Source organism: Formica exsecta, unplaced genomic scaffold (assembly GCF_003651465.1).
Source record: "Formica exsecta isolate Colony F162 unplaced genomic scaffold, ASM365146v1 scaffold614, whole genome shotgun sequence".
NCBI classification, from domain to species: domain Eukaryota; kingdom Metazoa; phylum Arthropoda; class Insecta; order Hymenoptera; family Formicidae; genus Formica; species Formica exsecta.
The window spans coordinates 1,603,629-1,622,469 of NW_021853375.1; the positions used below are offsets into that span (position 1 = coordinate 1,603,629).

Below are 18,841 nucleotides of genomic sequence, written 5' to 3' on the forward strand. Positions count from 1 at the left end.
GTGAGGAAGACAGGGAGAGGAGAAAACGAGAGAGAATCTTCAAAATGTTCTCGTACCAACGAATCGGCAAGGCGAAGCAGCGAAACGGGAATATATACTCAAAGCATTACGGAGCAAGAAGTTCATTTCTCATTGAAATACCGTCATATTTTCAGTCTGCCCGCGTAACGCGAGCGTGCAGTTCGCCGAATCCACGATTCGGTGCCATTTCGTTGTCGCTAAAAAGTAAATGTGAAAAATGAGACATTTTTAAGAAAGATAGGCCTTACGCTTTTCTCGGTAGATCGTGCTTCGAAAAGAGCGTTATTCCCCGATTTGGTTCACGTGAGAGATATCTTTCTGCATCATTTCCGATATTATTATAAAAATTATTGATACAGGGGATATTTCCCAGCTTCGCCCGTAAATGGTCGTGTCGTGAAAAGGGACATCAGTAGTCCTTAAATGATATCTATGTAATAAACTCTTGCATATTTTTATTAAATATACATTTGTAAAGCGATAAAAGCAAGATATATTTATATTTTTCGTATAATTGAGAAAAAAACTCTTTATATGAACACGATTATTTATCGACGAAAAGACAAAAGTTTGATGCATTTCCTTATAAGATAATACAATATAATTAAATCGTTCCTACAATTTTAATTTCTCGTAATTAAATACTTGATTAAACTCGTATCCTCCTGTCAGAATGTGATCGTACATGCACGGACGCTCCATATGCGGATGTAATCGCGATTGCATCTGTATATCTATCGCTTACCTGTCGTTCGAAGCGTAATGAAATGTTTAATTAAATTGCACAATGACGACAAGTTGATACGGTGTTTGTGTAATATTAGCCAAACCTGCCAATGCAATTGTTTAACGCTGCTGCAGAAAGTTTGACAGATATCTAGATGCTATCGTTGTTCCATTAAATTTTCTCGATGTCGCTTGTTTACGATGTAAAGAGGCCCATTTTTGACATTATACTTCATGATATCGATTATCAGATTTTTTTCTTTTAGTTTTGCGATTTTAAAAAGAATGATTGTCTCTGAAGTTTCTCCATTTTATTCCAGCATATTATTTATCTTTAAATTTATCTGATTACCTTTGAATTGATAAAAATAAAATAAAAGAGGATAACGATAATATATGAAATTGACACATCATATTAACTAATAAAATAAATATATTGCAAAGTAATGCGAGACTTTTATTTGTGTAAAAAAATTAGATGATATGAAAGTAAAACTCACATTTTTTATTTTTAAATTTTTAGAATAGAAAGATAGCGCTTTTGCAGTTATAGATTTTATAAAGGTCTTAAATTTTTATATTATAAATGAATAATAACATAATTATAATTGAATAAATAAATATAATTGAATTAAAAATGTTACTTTTTTGCTATACATTTTAAATGATGTATTCATAATTTAATATAATAATATTATAAGAGAATATTGAAATGATATTTTTTCTTATGTAAATGATATTGCAAGAAAAAATTGCAGATTGATTTTTATGTCTCTCAATAATTGAAGAAACGTCTTCGTACAATTCTAATTGTATAGTTTATAACTATGCTAGTTCTATTGTATCCAGCAGTGAGTTTTATCCGCAATAGTTGAACGATCCTTGGCGCGCGTTACCTTTTCAAAAATATATTTTTGTGATGCCGATATCTCTCCCGATTGTCACGTTTATCACCCGTTCGAGAGCGATCGCGCACGTGAAGAGAGAGCAATCAAAAAATCGTTTATCGCTATTCACAACGCCTTTTATGCACGTCACACGATGAGAGCGACAAACTCGCATTTATTTTTGCGCGAGAAGACTTATTTTCTTCGCGAGAGATATCTTTCTTTTTTCGTATCTATGATTTGTCTTTTAGACGTCGACGTTCATACGCATAAATCACAGCAACGTGACATCGATGCCGCGCACAATGCTTCCCATGAGCCTTTGAGCACAATATCCACGAGTGCTATTTGAACCCGTCGAAAGCAATAATTTCATCCGTCCATATGTAGCGGCCAAAACGCGCTTAAAAAACGCGTAAATACGAACGATCGAAAAAGCTGTCACCGACCGCTCGACATGCTAGTACTTTGCACGCATATTTTCGTTGAGAGGGGCTCGAGTGGATCTCCATTTTTACAAACTGCATCGTGCGATTAGAAGTATTTTCTTTGAAATTTATCGTATGTATATTTCTCTATTTATTAGAGTCCGAATCATGTTACAGTTATGAATTCCAATTAAATTTGAATACATTTCACGACATCTATAATTTTATGAATTATTTGTAATTGTTATAGAATGATAGAATAAAATAAACTGTAACCTTTAATAGAACAGCAAGCTTATAAAATAGAATAGAGACGACTTGTCTAGGAGAATAAATTATTACCATTGACTACCACGTGCGTGTGTATGTTTCAGTTGTGGATAAACGAATAGTGGAAAAAAATTTGCATTTTAATATCTGAAAAGAAGAATGTTGATGTTTCTGCATGGATAGATATTTTTCCGTTTCTTTATTCACGAGATATGTTAGCTATTCAATATAAGCTCGAGAAAGAGCTTGACACACGGAACCGTCAAATAGATACAGAAAGTCATATATACAAAACTAAAAGATAAAGTAACGAAAAGAGATATCGCGTTGAGCTTCCAAAAAGACGCTGCATACATTTCGAAAACTCTGTGCTGTTGTGCTAACTCTCGGTTTCGCGTTTCGGTGCCGCACGCAAGCAAGAAACTGCAAGCAAAGAGAACGGATGAACGTCTACTTAAGCAAGCAAGGTTTTCTGTGCATACACGCTCTCGCGTGTAAATCCAACCGAGATTCAGCCCTTCTCAGTAAAAAGGTGCACTCGCGCGCATACAGAACGCCAAAAAGTACAGCGGGACAAGAAGAAGAGCGCTCGGTCAGAGGTAACGCAAGAAGACGCGCAAGCTGCAAGCGTATCCGCAAGGGTTTCCCCCCTTCCTCTCTCCCCACTTTGCGTTTCCTGGATGAAGGAAACTCGTCGACTCCGTGCTTGCGGTCCGCTGCTGCTAGTCCGAATTTTGCCGGTTGGCATTCTGTATCGTATTAGGATAGGAGTCCCGTCGGCTAGCGAGGGTTAGGGCGGGTGGAATGAGAAGCGGAACGGCAACGGGGACAGGAGAGTTGGGGGATGGAGAGAGAGGTGGGCCGGGGGCAAAAGCTCGCAGGATGGTAGCGGCGATGGTAATGACGGCGGCGAGCGATGGCGAGAGGGTAGGACAGGAGGGGAGAGGGCGCACCGCAAGCTCGAAAGTTGGGAAAAAGCCAAGGAAGGGGTTGGTGCACGGACTAGCCGAAGGGCGCAAGCTCCGGGTCTTCCTGTGGCCCTCCCATTCGGTCGCGCGATAGGTGGAGCTTTCCTACCCGCCAATACATATCCCGGGGAACGGGGTGCGTCGTGCTCGCTCCCCCGAGCGGTGCGAGTAGTGCCGTGCAGCCGCCGCCGTCAGTCCTTCTACATCCACACGAAAACGCGCGTTCCACGGTGGTGGCCTCCGTGTGGTGGCCCCCTCGGCGCCGGCTTCGCTGCTGCTGCTGCTGCTGCTGCTGCCGCGCCGTGCGCGGTTGGTTGATAAGGTCAGGGTTGTCGGGCCCCGTCAAGAAATAACGCGCGCGCGATAAGACCGCGGTGACATAAGCGTCGCGAAGAATCCAAGATCGAGTGCTGAAATATCGTAGGGATGAAGTATCGGAGGGGTTGGGCTGGCAAAAGTGAATGAAAATTATCATCTCGTATCGGTATGCTGTGTGCGCGATGGGAGAGATGTCCGTGTGAACGTGAGAATAGTTCCGTTAATGTTAACCGATGTGCGCGGGAAGGCCGATTGTATGGCGACGTGAAGAGGGTGAATCTCTGTTATTCGGGTCTGGTAAAAAGAAATTTTGATACCGAGATATCACACTCGTAATATAATTTAGCAATGATATCTTTAGAATTATTGAGTCGGAGAGTCTAATATTATCGGTAAGATGGCTAGGAAAGAAATCTCTGTTGTATCTTCGTGTTATTGCAGTATCTTGCCAAAAATATTAATTTGATTTGAAAGAGAGAGAGAGATTGAATACTTTTATTATATAAAACTCTTCCTTCTTAATAAAGAAAAGTATTTCTTTTATAACTATTGAAGAGAGATCGCAAAACAGTATTTTGAATAACACAATAAGATATGTATGATATCAGTCTTAATTATCAGCATATCTAAAATTGCGCGACTTTCGATTAATTGTACAAAAGTCTTAATAAGATCATATATCTAATATCACATAATAAATAAATGTAATTTTTTACAATTAATTAATTTTTTTAAATTATTCTCTATGTATTATGTTTTATATGAGACAAATCAACATCATAGAATTATTGATCAATGTTTATTAAATAAGTTAAATTTATTGGCTGTTTTATCTTTTAAGATGCGAGATAATTTAGTATATTTTTGATGTTTTTTTATAAAAAAAAAATATTTTGCTGATTGATGAATTTTTAAGAATAAATTGTTCTGTGTCTACCGTTGTATATAATAATTCAATCATGATTATATGAGACGCGTAACTAAGTGAATTAATTAATGCGTGTAGTTTCTTGACGCATTCGAGTAAGCTACTCGAATACGCGCGGGATTCTGTAAGAATGAGGTTTCATCGATTACGATGTCGAATTTACGGATTTATTGATTATATGACGCTTTATTTTGATAATGAGAAACATTCGTGAAATGAAATAATTTTACCATAATTATATAGACATATTGAATGAATCATATGAAAAATTTTGTAATGGCGAGAAAGATATATTTAATTATATTTAATATGATAGAAAAATTTATATATTTTATTATTTTTCGAAGGAGAGAAAAATTTCCAGAAGGCTATCAAGAAAATTAAAATGAGATCACCGATATGATGCAACATAAAAAAATATTTGAAATTTTAGTTCAAATTATATATATATATATATATATATGTATATGAGTGTATTTCCATTTATATATAAACAAAATTTTGACATAAATATCTCTCTTTCTCTCTCTCATTGATGAATATTTAATATAAAATGTACGGTATTTTATAATAAAGAGATAACGATATGTTTTGATTAATGTAAAATATTTCGGCGTGTTAATTGCTTCTAAAAGATATTTTTGTGATGCAAAATTGCCTCTTTCAAAGGCAAAGTAACATGTTTTATGTTACTAATATGTTTTCCAATAATGATTTTATAGATTTCATCCATAATTGTTTCGAAATCAACTTCTTTTTCTATTTATCGAGATAGAAATATATCGCGATAGAGACACAAAAATTACGTCCGAGATAAGCGCTGCCAAAATACCGGATGTCTATATGCGTGTGCTTTCGAGCGGTAGAAAGAGATTATGTTCGAAACTATACATAGTAGGAAATATATGGCCTCTGATACGCGTTGATACTGCACTCGTTGTTTTTTCTAGACAGCAGCACACAGCGCGATACATATTTTGCAAAAATTGAAAGTCTAAACAACGCCGAAAATAAATTTAAAATAAAAAGTTTCGACACTGCTATCCAATCAGATATCAGGATAGGACGTATCTTTAAAGAAACGTTTTGAAAAAAAAAAGAGATTTCGATATATAATATATTTAAAACGCGACATTATTTTTGTACTTTTAATTTTTACATTAAATTTCAAAATATTATCCAAATCGGAGTTTGTGTATTAAAAATAGTGGAAATCTTATATCATCTTGTATATTTGGAATTTCAAAATATAATTTTTTAATGAATTGCGATGAAGCAATGCAGTAAATAGTGCGTGCGCAAATTTTGCTTTGATGATCTTAATGGTATTTTAATTGTTGCATTACGTTATGTTTAACTCTCTCCTATAATTTTGGTATACAACGTATCATGCTAAACAAAGAAATTTAGATAATGAGATTTTCCAAACATTTTAGCATGAATTCTTGTTTGTAATACATAAATTCTTGTTTACCGGAACGTATAGTAGGTACGAAATATGTTATACATGGATGGCTTTAATGGATAACACTATGCTCTCAAAGCGCTTCAGAATATTTTATATATACTAACTGATCTTTCTTATATCGTATATTTTAAGAATTATACATTTTATGAATATTATAGTGATATCTTACGTGTATTGTTTTTTGTTTTATATTAAATATTAAATTTACATATAGAAAAAATGAACTATAATATATGCACAATTTTTAAAATTTAATAGAACGTTTAAAAAGGAGCAAATAAGAATTTTAATAAACAAAATTCTATTGAACGATTAATAATTCCAATGGAGACTAATAATTCTAGAGACATATTCTGTTTTTTAATTTGCAGTCGATTTGCAGTTTAATTTTAAGTCGAGTCTTATAACTTTTATAAGGTTTAAGTCCATTAGTTCTTACATTTTTTGTATTTGACATATGGAGAGATTATTAACGTAAGGTATAAAAAAAAAATAAAAATGTTACTTTTTTGCTATACATTTTAAATGATGTATTCATAATTTAATATAATAATATTATAAGAGAATATTGAAATGATATTTTTTCTTATGTAAATGATATTGCAAGAAAAAATTGCAGATTGATTTTTATGTCTCTCAATAATTGAAGAAACGTCTTCGTACAATTCTAATTGTATAGTTTATAACTATGCTAGTTCTATTGTATCCAGCAGTGAGTTTTATCCGCAATAGTTGAACGATCCTTGGCGCGAGTTACCTTTTCAAAAATATATTTTTGTGATGCCGATATCTCTCCCGATTGTCACGTTTATCACCCGTTCGAGAGCGATCGCGCACGTGAAGAGAGAGCAATCAAAAAATCGTTTATCGCTATTCACAGCGCCTTTTATGCACGTCACACGATGAGAGCGACAAACTCGCATTTATTTTTGCGCGAGAAGACTTATTTTCTTCGCGAGAGATATCTTTCTTTTTTCGTATCTATGATTTGTCTTTTAGACGTCGACGTTCATACGCATAAATTACAGCAACGTGACATCGTATTAACGTAAGGTATAAAAAAAAAACGCAAAATTTGGAATACAAATCGATTTAAAATGATTAATAGATTATAATTAAAGATATAGACAACTGATAACACAATTTACACTAAATTAGAATCGCCGTACTATGTTCAAAGCATAAACTGAACTAATTTATAACAGGACAGACATGCATATTTCCGGATTATATATAAGTGTTAACATGTATTGATTCCCGCGATTATCTCGTATCTACATGATAGAAATTTCTGTATTGTAAGACTCTTTCATACGGCTTTTGTGCCTCAGAAGTATGATCTTCGAGTAACGGTAGATCGTACACGGTCTGTGAGCTGTGTGATCTTGCGAGAAAGGTGTGCCGCGCGATGTCGAATTTTCAGTCAGTTGACTCTGAGTCGGTGGATCGTTACCATCAAGCTTGTTCGATCTCTCGTCGATCATTCCTCGTGCGTATTAAATTATCGTTCGAAATATCATATTCGGCATTCATCAAAACTTGATCGAAACTTTTCAAAACTCGTGAATTTATCGCGTTTTAACAAGCAATATTTTTCTTTTTCCTTTTTTTAATCTGTGCGTATTTCAAATAGTTATCTTATATCATTTATTAATAGAAATACGCGTATTTCTTCAAATAGATATTTTTCTTAATGTTATATTATTATAATTCCGATCACTTGCTATTTTATACCGCCAATTTATTTCTATATTTCTATGATTATTTTTTCGAGAGAAATGCGCGATAATTTTTTTGATTTATACGTGTATATCGAGGTTTTTCCAATTCGGATTACGCGATTATTGATAATAACTTAAGCCCAAATAGTATTTTACCCAACGTATGGTAATAATTATATTAAAAATTAAAAATCCTTGACGTGACTAACAGGATCTTTTTGTGGGAAAGATCAGCGCGTGGCTTCACAGTGTTCTTTTCGAATTGCAGATCGAATATAGTGCGCGCGTGTGGTTCGTGTGTGTGTACATGTGCCAGCATCGCCACCATCCGCAGCAGTGACCGGAAAAGAAGAGGACTCGACCCCTGCAGTGACCGGAACCACCGAAAAATGGATGCGAAGTCGCAGCGAGTTATCTCCGGTTTGCTTTTGTTCGCCCTCGCCACATTGCAGCTCGGTAAGTCTTTCCAATTATTAACAGTCAGCTAAAGCATAATGCGATTATCGAATATAATATAATAAATAGATAGACAACGTTATGTCAGTCTGGAGAAATGATCTCACAATTTAGAGGAGGCCGAAGGAGATAATAGCGCAACACATGCGCTTCTATACTTTTTTACACAATAAAATTTAAATTTATCGATTTTATTTTAAGTAATATTTTAGAAGAATCTTCTCAATTTGAATGAGTAAAATAATTCACAAAATAATAATTATTAAACTGTATATGAATTTCCATTTCCGTATTTTTTCACGAATCTTTGGTTTTCTGATGTTCTAGCAGCATTATTGAAAATATAAAAATAACAATTAAGGCAAGATAACGAATTAAAATTTCTTTTTTAATTCGTTATCTTGCCTCAAAATATTTTTCCAAATCTTACGCTTCTTTTACACGTAATCATTAATGCGTGATGCGTTTATAGATTCAGATAATATTCGAAAGAGATTTATTTTATTTATAAATTTTAATTGGATTTATTATCTATTTTATTAATCAATACATAGCATGATAGTATTATGCTACAATATCTCAAGAAAAACATTTATATACATATATTCGCGATGAGTGCGTGATTACGTATTATATGATGATGCATTAAAACAACTTTCCTCTCTCTTCTGTGTGCATATTATAAGAATTAATATAATATATTTATTCAGCTCGTGATATATAGACGGATGTTGTATGAATTCTGAGCTGTATTACGTCAATTTAAAATGTGTTGGAATTCCCGACGAGATTCGCGTGTGGCACGTCGCGTTATGCAAAAGTTACCTGTAGTTATTGTTATTACGCGGCATCTTCAGTACTCTCTTTGCGGTAATATTCACATTTCGTGTCTCATTATTACACAAAACGATATAAATTACGTGGCCTTCCGCTTTCCACGGTACAGACGGATGCGAGAAAATACCTTCGCGGAATGTTTGCTGGCCTTTTGACCTCCTGAGAATAACGCTATGATTTTATACATTTCGTGATTATACGTTACTCTTACGTGGATACGTTATTTCACAACCAAATTATTTAACTATTGAAATATTAAACAATTTAAATTATAACAAAATATAAAAACGGAATAAACGCGCGAAACGATTTAACGTAATATATCTATTTTATCCTTTTCGTTTATTTCTTTCTAAACGTCAAACGATTCTTGCGTCACATTCATATCTATGTACAGACACGAAACGTATGTCAACGCTTGAAATACGATCTAAGAGGAGCGTTCCAAACTTAGCATAAGTATGAAAGGTTTATGATTTCGAATATTGTCAGCTGGAGAAAGACGAAGGGGGACGAGATTCTTTCGACATGCTATTTATTCTCCCGATTCCAAAGAGCGCGAAGTATGTATGTACTTACTTCATCTCCTACATTTATGACACGATACTTTTTCACACATTTTCTACATTTGTACAACATTGTTTTTCAAGTATTGCATATAAGCAGAAAATCTTTTAGATTTCTACATGTATATATATATATATATATCGGATTGTTTTTCTCATAAAAACACATTATCATAGATTTCTGAATGCATGGAGGGATTATTACGGAACGAAAGAATGTGCTTTGCGCGTTGTGAAAAAAAAACGTCAACGGCCTTGTTTCACTGGTATTCGATCGCAAATGGGTCCTTGCTAATCGGAAAAACAATGTCGTCGCGACCGCGACCGTAATTTGAAAACTTTTAGCCATTTAGAACGTAAATCGTGCAATGGGAGAGAAATAAGGACGCGGCCGTTCGTTCCGGCGAGGCGACGCGTAAGTAGGTACAGCCGTGCAAATGCGTAATTGCATAATAGCCCCATCGGTGTATGTTCGCGCGAAGATACGAAGCCCTGGCCTGGTTTTTGCCGAGGGACTTTCACTTGGTCTCACTATCTTTCTCTCTTTCTCCCCACCTGTCTCTTTTTATCGATACCGGGCCGTTCCTTTTCGCGTCTCGTCACCCGGCTCCTTGCTCGTTTCCTCCCGCAAACGTCGGTCTCTCGTCGACCGAACTCGCTTTCAAACCAGTTCGCCGTCATCGATGAATCGAAGGGCTCCACCAAAATCGTTTGGATAATCCGTCTCAGCGTTTTCACGGCGGACACAAAAGCTTGAATAAGTCAGCGTTATCTTATTGTTATTCCCCTACGGGGATTCTCGATTTGTTTTGTCGATTTCAAAAAGTTTATACTACTTTCTCCGGAATTACTTTATGTCTGTCATGTAAAGTAATGTGTTAAGTTATCATTATTTTATATATATCTCATGTTTAGTATAAAAAATGATATATCTTTGATATGATAATCTTTTTAGCATAATAAGAAATCTTCGAATACAATTATAAATGATAACGTATAAATAGTTACGAACTAAAATCTTAAATACGAGTTTTTATAATCTTACGATTAATTCTTTAAACTTATGCGGATGTCCTCTTTTAAAAATAACAACATACCTTTAAAAAGCAAACATAGTCATCATTCAATGAAAGAATAAGTACTTGATGAAAGTAATGAATAAATGGTTAATAGTTACTTGAATAAATAAATTTAAGAGATATATACATTAATTTTTTTGTATATATTAAGTTTGATATAATCTAAAATTGATAACATTGAGATCTTTTTTTAAATTTAATGTCATAAAATTTATTTATTATAAATTATTATTTTTGTATGTAGCACGTTGTAGAAATTGTAGCCATTAAACGTTTAATGTTACGCGAAACAAACGATTCTATATAATGTAATATCGCAATACTTTCGTCATACTAAATCTAAATTACATTTAAGGGATTTATTATATATAATAATAAAATATTTTAACACTGTAGAACTGTAAGAATATCTTTTCGACTAACTCAATAATAAAAATTCACAATTTTAAAGCCCAATTTGCAAGGATACTATTTTTCGTGACTTGTAACTTATAAATGCTATTAATTTTTATTAAAACATGTGCGTTAAGGAGAAACTTCTATAGAAGAGCTATAGAAAGAGAGAGATAGTTATAAACAAAGATAATCTTTTCGTAAAATCGCCGTATAAGGAGACGATTCTCGAATTATGCGCAGCGCGCAAGCATTTTTTCCGGGGTTAAGAATATACTCTACGATAAAAATTATCGCTGACGATTGCCGACGTCCACTTCAGAGGAGGCACTACGACGGATCGTAAACGTCGAATCGATATACAACGAACACATATCGGCGGGCGCGTGTAGCCTTCAATAAAGCCCGGACGGAGCCCGTTCGATCGTCGGCACTTGACGAATCTCGAATCAGACAATAGCCTCGTGGCGCGGATACGATCCGTTCGTTCGGGATAACCCGCAAGGTCTCTCGGGCATATACTATACATACACATACTTGCATGTTTTCGACGAAGCAGAAAGACGGTAGAGTAATACCACGGATACATCCGGTTGTACATATAATCGGACGCGGGCGAAGAGATACACATCGCTTTTCCCATTCTATCTCTCTTCGTCTTCTTTTCCGGGGATTACTTTCGGGTCAGCGAGCCGATCGCGCGTTCTTACAGATTACAGAATACTTAATGCGCAAGGCAGAGTGAATCGAATCTCGTAGCAAGTCGGAGTTGCAAATCCGACAATATTTCACGAGAGATCAACACTAACAAAAGTCAGTATTCTGAAAGTAAAACTAACAGAGATTTCAACAATTTTTATTTAATCCTCAGACTACCTATATACTATATTTTGATTGCTCAAAAATTTACTTCAAAAAATTATCATTGTTCTCTCGAGAGATGGTATTTTGATAAAAAATCAAAATTTTTAATTCAGTAAATGTACGCGATGTTTATAATTCAAACTCGAATAATCCAATTTTTATTTGATTTAAATATGTATTAAATATACTTGCATTAAATATTACTAAAGTATAACGAAGCAAAGAGCACATATACGAAAAATTATGAGAGAAATTATGAGAGAATTATGATACTTCGTCAGAAGTTTGGTCGCAATCTTTATTAATGTTATATACAAGCATCCCGTATTAGCTCTAAATTGCATGCTAAAAATCCCGTTAAATATTCATTGGTACGATAAATAACATTATCACAAAATGATATGTCATTGATAAAAAATGTCCCCCGCACGGACGGATCCTCCGTAACATACCATGCACAGCGGCGCATTTTCGAAATTACGAGCACTTATTGTACATACAAGTAATCGAAGTGCATATTTGTTTTATCCGTTACTTTTCAGTCTCGCGGGATTATCGAGCTTCAACTTACGGTCCAACAATGTTCGATGGGAATACTCGTTTGTAGTATACGTACCTGCGTGAAGTTAGCACCCCATTTCTGAAATTTTAAAATTCTAAAGGTTGTTCCAGGTTGTTTTAGACTTGTTCTAAATTGTTCCAAAACATCAAATTTATATTATAAAAATTTTCGCGGAAAATTAAAAAATACAATTTTTTGACCTGGCACCCCATTTTTCAAAAATCGAACTTTTCAAGGTTGTTCCATGTTGTTCTAGTTGTTCTAAACATTGTTCCAAAGTATTAGTTTGATTGGTTAAAAACTTTAAAAGATATTGAAAAAACAAGAATTTAAGAAAAAAACATTTTTGGCCATTTTCTCATAAACAAAATGTTTTTTTCTTAAATTCTTGTTTTTTCAATATCTTTTAAAGTTTTTAACCAATCAAACTAATACTTTGGAACAATGTTTAGAACAACTAGAACAACATGGAACAACCTTGAAAAGTTCGATTTTTGAAAAATGGGGTGCCAGGTCAAAAAATTGTATTTTTTAATTTTCCGCGAAAATTTTTATAATATAAATTTGATGTTTTGGAACAATTTAGAACAAGTCTAAAACAACCTGGAACAACCTTTAGAATTTTAAAATTTCAAAAATGGGGTGCTAACTTCACGCAGGTAGTATACGTTCGTAGTAATGCGTACAATGGTACACGCGCGCGTGAGGGCGCGGGTTGCGCAAGCGCACGGATAACTCCATAGATATACATATGTGTGTGAGTAAATACCTAAAGGATTTATATGTACGTGAAACGTACACGCGTTAACGTAATCGTCTACGTTTTTTCATGATAAGAGCTTTACAACAGACGGTTAATGAAACTTGAGAGCGAGAGGGAGAAAGATCGGCGAACACGCGGTACGTCATTACGTGAAATTATTGTATAGCGATTGATTCTCGAAACGCTGGTGTTTCCTCGCTTTCTCCTTGTCTTTACGGCGAATAAAACGAATCGTATGGCGACGCGGAAAATTGGAGGAATATTCGCATTGATGCACAGAGACAACATGTATCAAACCAAAGACGCTTACGGTGTTTATCGATAATATCGATAGCTTGCCTTGGGGATATTATTAGATATTTATTGATATTAATACTTTACCTTCGATATATTATGTATACGTAAGTACTGATATCATGTGAAATATTGGACGTTCAATCTAAAATACAGTTTATATATTTTTATAATACATAGCAATTTTGTACCTGTAGATTTTTATTTTATTTTTACTAAGTTATTTTCTTGATTATTACAAGTGATATACTAATTGTTCTTCCAACTTAATGTCTGCATTTAATCTTTAATGTGAATGGTATAAGATAAGTAGATATTTATAATTGCATAGACACATTGCTGTGTTGTCACAGTTTCATGATTACAAGTATGACATGATAATTAATACATTATTCTGTGTATAACTTCATGATAGGAAAAATGATAGAGATTGCAAATCTCTTGATAATAATTCAGAAGCTATTTGTAAGGCATTTAACATACAATTATACGCTTTCTTTTTCTTTTAGTTAGATTTTAAAGTTAGATTATTACTCATATATTTCACAGTTCTGTAATTTTTTGCACGGTCAATTAAAATGTAATTATGCTTTTGTCATTGCCATGAAATAGCAAAAACAGAACTTCTATAGAAACAATGAGGTCACTCTAATTCAACTACTTTCTATTCTTATATGGGATAGTTATATCTTATGATTTTGACCTTGCGTTCACTACGCACCTTGGCACTAATAGAATGAATTTATAACATGCTACAGTAGTCAAGTAGTTGTCTGTGGAATTTAAGTCATCCTGCACATGCCCATGATCTCGATAAGCGTTGAAACTGTCACCGTTTTTTTGAGACACAAGAGATAAATTATTAACAAGAAATGAATAGAGATTATTATCTCCATTGTCTCTCTTCTCTCTCTCTTTTTTCTCGCTAATAATTGATTATAGAAATCATACAAAGTGTGAAAAATTATAGAATAAATTTGAATTAAAAAAATATTATAAACAGAAAGTATAGTCTATGAACTAAACGTGCTATCCATAAAAAATACAATTTGTTTTTAAATCTATTTATAAATTTTACTTTAGAAAAATGAATGGAATTTATTCATATTAACAAATCGGAATCAATACAATGCATGATTTTAGAAATGATTTATTTCTGTTTATATATACTTCACATTACACGCGATTTGTGAAGCAAGAAGAAAGCAAATATTATATTATAATGATATATTTTAATGTAAAATATTTTTCTATTTTTCCTAAGCCACGCGATGACGATCTTGGTGTGTTTCAAAACGCGTACCTATTGATATAAAAATTGCAAAAGTTTCTTCGCGATATGTGTCCCACATGCACGACGGGGTGCACTTTATGTAATTGGAGTCGGTAAGCGGGCTATACATTTAATGCGTGTACTTGTTGCTCGATTGCCAGATGTGCGACTCCCAGCGTGGCGTTTATATGGACGTTGGAAGTGATGAGCATACGGCGTCGACCATCCCCAAATTCTGCGGCCCACGCTTAATCGATGTAAACGCCCGATTCGAGCGGAGTGCGAGAAAGAGACAGACAAAAGAGATAGAACGAGAGAGATAACTGAAAGCCTTCGATCGTTTATTTCCGCCATTAATCGCCACAATCTGTCATAATTTACCATCTGTGAACGACCGCATTACCGGAATCTCGTCGTTCTTTGATCCGGCTTAAATCCCGAGCAAATCACGAAATTTGCGATCCTTTCCTTATACCGGATTTCCGCAATCGCTAAGACATATTCGCCGATCGTATCTTTTTAATGATCTTGCGACGTGTATGATTCGTAGTTTTTTTTTTTTTTTTTTTTTTTCGAGCGAAGGTCGGACAATTTGGAGAAGTGGATTGCGTGGCCTTGCGGTTTTATTTTTATTTGTCTATTTTGATTCTTGATCATCACTTTGCTTCTACGTGAAATTTTCTTATATGATCTTCCTTATATGTCTACCCATTTATATATCGTCTTGTTAATGCGAATTTCAGCCTCTTATCTATTATTAAAAGACTATTTTTTTACAAGGTTGCTTGTCAATTTTGTTTTGTTTCCGTAAAAATTTATCCTTCATTCGTGAAAGTCTTATTTTTTTAATAAAATGAAACTGGTTTTCGCAGGCACACGTGAGCATGAAAAAAGAAGGTACGCTTGCCAGTTATAATCATAATTTCAGAGTTAAATTAAAATTTCTATTTACGCTATTTTTACTGAAGATTACTTTTGCGCTGGAGAATATATATTCTTTTTATATTTTACTCGTTTGTACAGTGCATAATATGTTGCAAAAAGGAAGAGACATTCGAAGGATATTATTTCGCATATTTGTTACCAATACTTGCTTTTAACACCTATCGATATTATCTATTTTTACTATATATCAAGTACACTTGATATATAATACACTTTCTTCAAATAAACACAATTCGGATCGCGAGTAGTTCTTCGGAAGCATCCACCGTCTTTATGTAAATCTCATTCGATCCCGACTTACCTATTTCTTAAATTGTTCCAACATGTTTTTATTTCGAATGTAAATTAATCAATTACATTGACATCTGAGCGTCGTACCAATGGGTGAATGATCTTGGGTGAATATTTTTCCATGATTTTCTTTATCCTCTCTCGCATATTTTGTTCCTTTCTATCGATTCTTTTCCTTTACAAAGTGATACACCTCGGGGGAAAAAAAAAAAAATTGTGTCGCTTTCACCCATTACTAAAAGAACAAAGCGAACCCGCGTAGGTAAAAGTCGGAAAAGAATATGTTGAGAGAAACAATTTAACTAATGGAACGGTATCGCCTCTGAAAAAATCCACGATTGTGTCCCCACATTTTCGTTCTATGTTATCGCAGTGAAAATGATATCTTTTCACGCAATTTATTTTATCGTAACAGAAACGATCCTAAAAAATTGAGATTTGTTAGAAATAAATGGAAATATACTGCATGTATAATGATAAAAACAATGGCTTTCTTTTTGACGCAAACATTTACGAGTTCTCTATATTCTTTCTATTTTCATTTTCCATGTTTGCGACACTCGACGGCCGTCGTTGTTGATACGCGATTCGAATTCCTACGGATACCGATATAGGTTGGCATTCGCTTGAGGCACAACGACAGGAATGCAGAATGGGGATTTGGGATAAAGCGCGAGAACGGAATGACTATATAGAAGAGTTACCCCATTTGTAGAAAAATTTTTGAAACGTATAGGGGTAAAAAATAATTAAGAACACAGTTATGAAAAAAAGTGCATTACTATCTATTTCTACAAAAATGTATTCGTAATTTATTTTACGTGCATATTTTTTTAATTCTATAGGAATTATACCTATATAAAAATTATATTTTTTCAATTAACAAAACTCCAAATAGTTATTTTTTACTTGTAATCGAAATGATCGTGTTTCTCGGTATTCTTGTCGCTTGTTATACATCTTTGCACATCAATAATCGATGCTGGTGAAAATTCACTTTATCAAACACTTGCAAACGTCTCTCGTGAGCAATTAGCATAATCATCGCATCTGTCAATTGATTAATTATTTGGCCTGCAATTGTCAATTGCCGAAATTATTTGGCCTGCGTCGCTAACTTGCAGCAACAAGTTAGCGACGTTCGAATTGATTTTCCCTCACCGATTGTACCGCAGGCAAGTGCCATTTGCGCGTCCTCAGGGTGCATAATGCGTTATTAGACGAGCGGGAGACACATGCTTCGTCACGACATCATTATCGACCAGCCATCTCCCTGCTTGTCGTCCACAAATAACTGCTTATTATGTAACTAAAAATAGCGCAAACCAGAATAAAGTACTAATGATTTAGTCGAAAGAAAATCATATTTGATGTGTAAGAAATATAATCTCTATCATCATTAATAAGTCCTTCTTGTACATAGTATAATCTCTCATAACTTAAAAAAAATTTATATTATAATTAAAAATATGATTTTGTTTTTTATAAAATGTCAACAAGATATTGTATAAAAAATATTTTTTTATCTTTATAGACTAAATTATATGAGTAGTTTTAATTCGGCTATAAGAAAATTTAAACTTGTTATAGCTCTAAACATTATTACACGGAGATTATTAATTAACAATTTTTAATAAATGCTAAAATATAAATTTCTTTTTTTTAATTAAAAGATGACGTGATGTTTCTTGTATAACGCGAAATTTTGTAAGCTTTAATTTAGTTAGTTCTAGATGTAATATTTAATTTTATATCTCTGTAATACTTTACCGATACAAAATTGGATTCAATCAACATTAACGTTAATTGTCGTTGCGACCGAGTCTCGGGAGATAAAAGTAGCATCGCTCGTATTGGGTCAGCCATTAATCAGTCAGACGCGACCTGGTGACTTCCGGGACACGCTTGCATGCCACGCTGTCGGCCTTGCGTAATGCGTTGTACGCGGCTGCATGACAAATGCCCCGGCGCGATATCATTATCGCCCAGACTCGCGCCATTCCCCTCCTCTTTCTCTTCCGTCTCCTCATCGACGACGGGAGCTTCGCCAGGAGCGACCAGCCATCTCCCATCTCACCCCGCCAAACCCCCGACAACCCTCCGACGATTTCGGTTCCCACGAAGCGCTGCTATGTTACGTGAACCTGCTTCTAACGGGACACGTAAATACGTCGTTCAATCGATATTATGCGACAGCACCCGCATCTGCGTGTCTTTGGAGTGCGTGTGCGCGCGGAGACATTCATATCGTGGTGAAACTCAAACACGAATCGGAGAGAGATGGAACTGTGTAATATCGCTTTCTTCGCCTATACGAATCCGCGTATCGGTACGTGTTATGAATACTAGGGCATTCAGTTGCATCGATTTTCGCCCCGATTTTCATCGCGTGAATTTTCTTGTTCGGAATGTGTATGTATCGCGACATATACGTCATTCGTAGAAATACAAGCAATTATCGAATATAATTTGATTGTGTTTTATGGAATTCGATGTTTGTTATATCGGGATAATTTATTACGTGTAAACAATATCATGAATCTAGGAAACCGGAGGTATATGTGTGTGTATTTAAATTAAAATAAATTGTTACACAATTTGTGTATATTGTATGATTGTAACAATTTATTTTAATTTAAATAAATTGTTGCAATCATACAATATACACAATTTATAGATTTATCATAATTTTTTGTATATATCTCTCTTATATATATTTGATTCGAAGAATTAAGTTAATATAGTTACTTAATAAATTCAACAATTAATTTTGAGTGCGAATA

The 18,841-nt window shown here is 34.3% G+C and overlaps 1 protein-coding gene across 9 annotated transcripts in view; it reads left to right on the forward strand.

Annotated features, from left to right (window-relative positions):
* LOC115242683 (protein Skeletor, isoforms B/C) overlaps positions 1-18,841 on the forward strand; it is a 75,298-nt gene that overhangs the window by 20,755 nt on the left and 35,702 nt on the right. For 5 of the 9 annotated variants that reach the window (XM_029819176.1, XM_029819180.1, XM_029819177.1 and 2 more), the window contains exon 2: positions 8,004-8,191. In XM_029819176.1, the coding sequence (XP_029675036.1) occupies positions 8,125-8,191 (67 nt within the window). In that variant the 5' untranslated portion in view covers positions 8,004-8,124. Of the gene's footprint in view, positions 1-3,499; positions 3,623-3,654; positions 3,916-7,484; positions 7,504-8,003; positions 8,192-18,841 lie in introns of those variants that run through there. The other 4 variants (XM_029819172.1, XM_029819182.1, XM_029819173.1 and 1 more) reach the window with 3 other exon arrangements.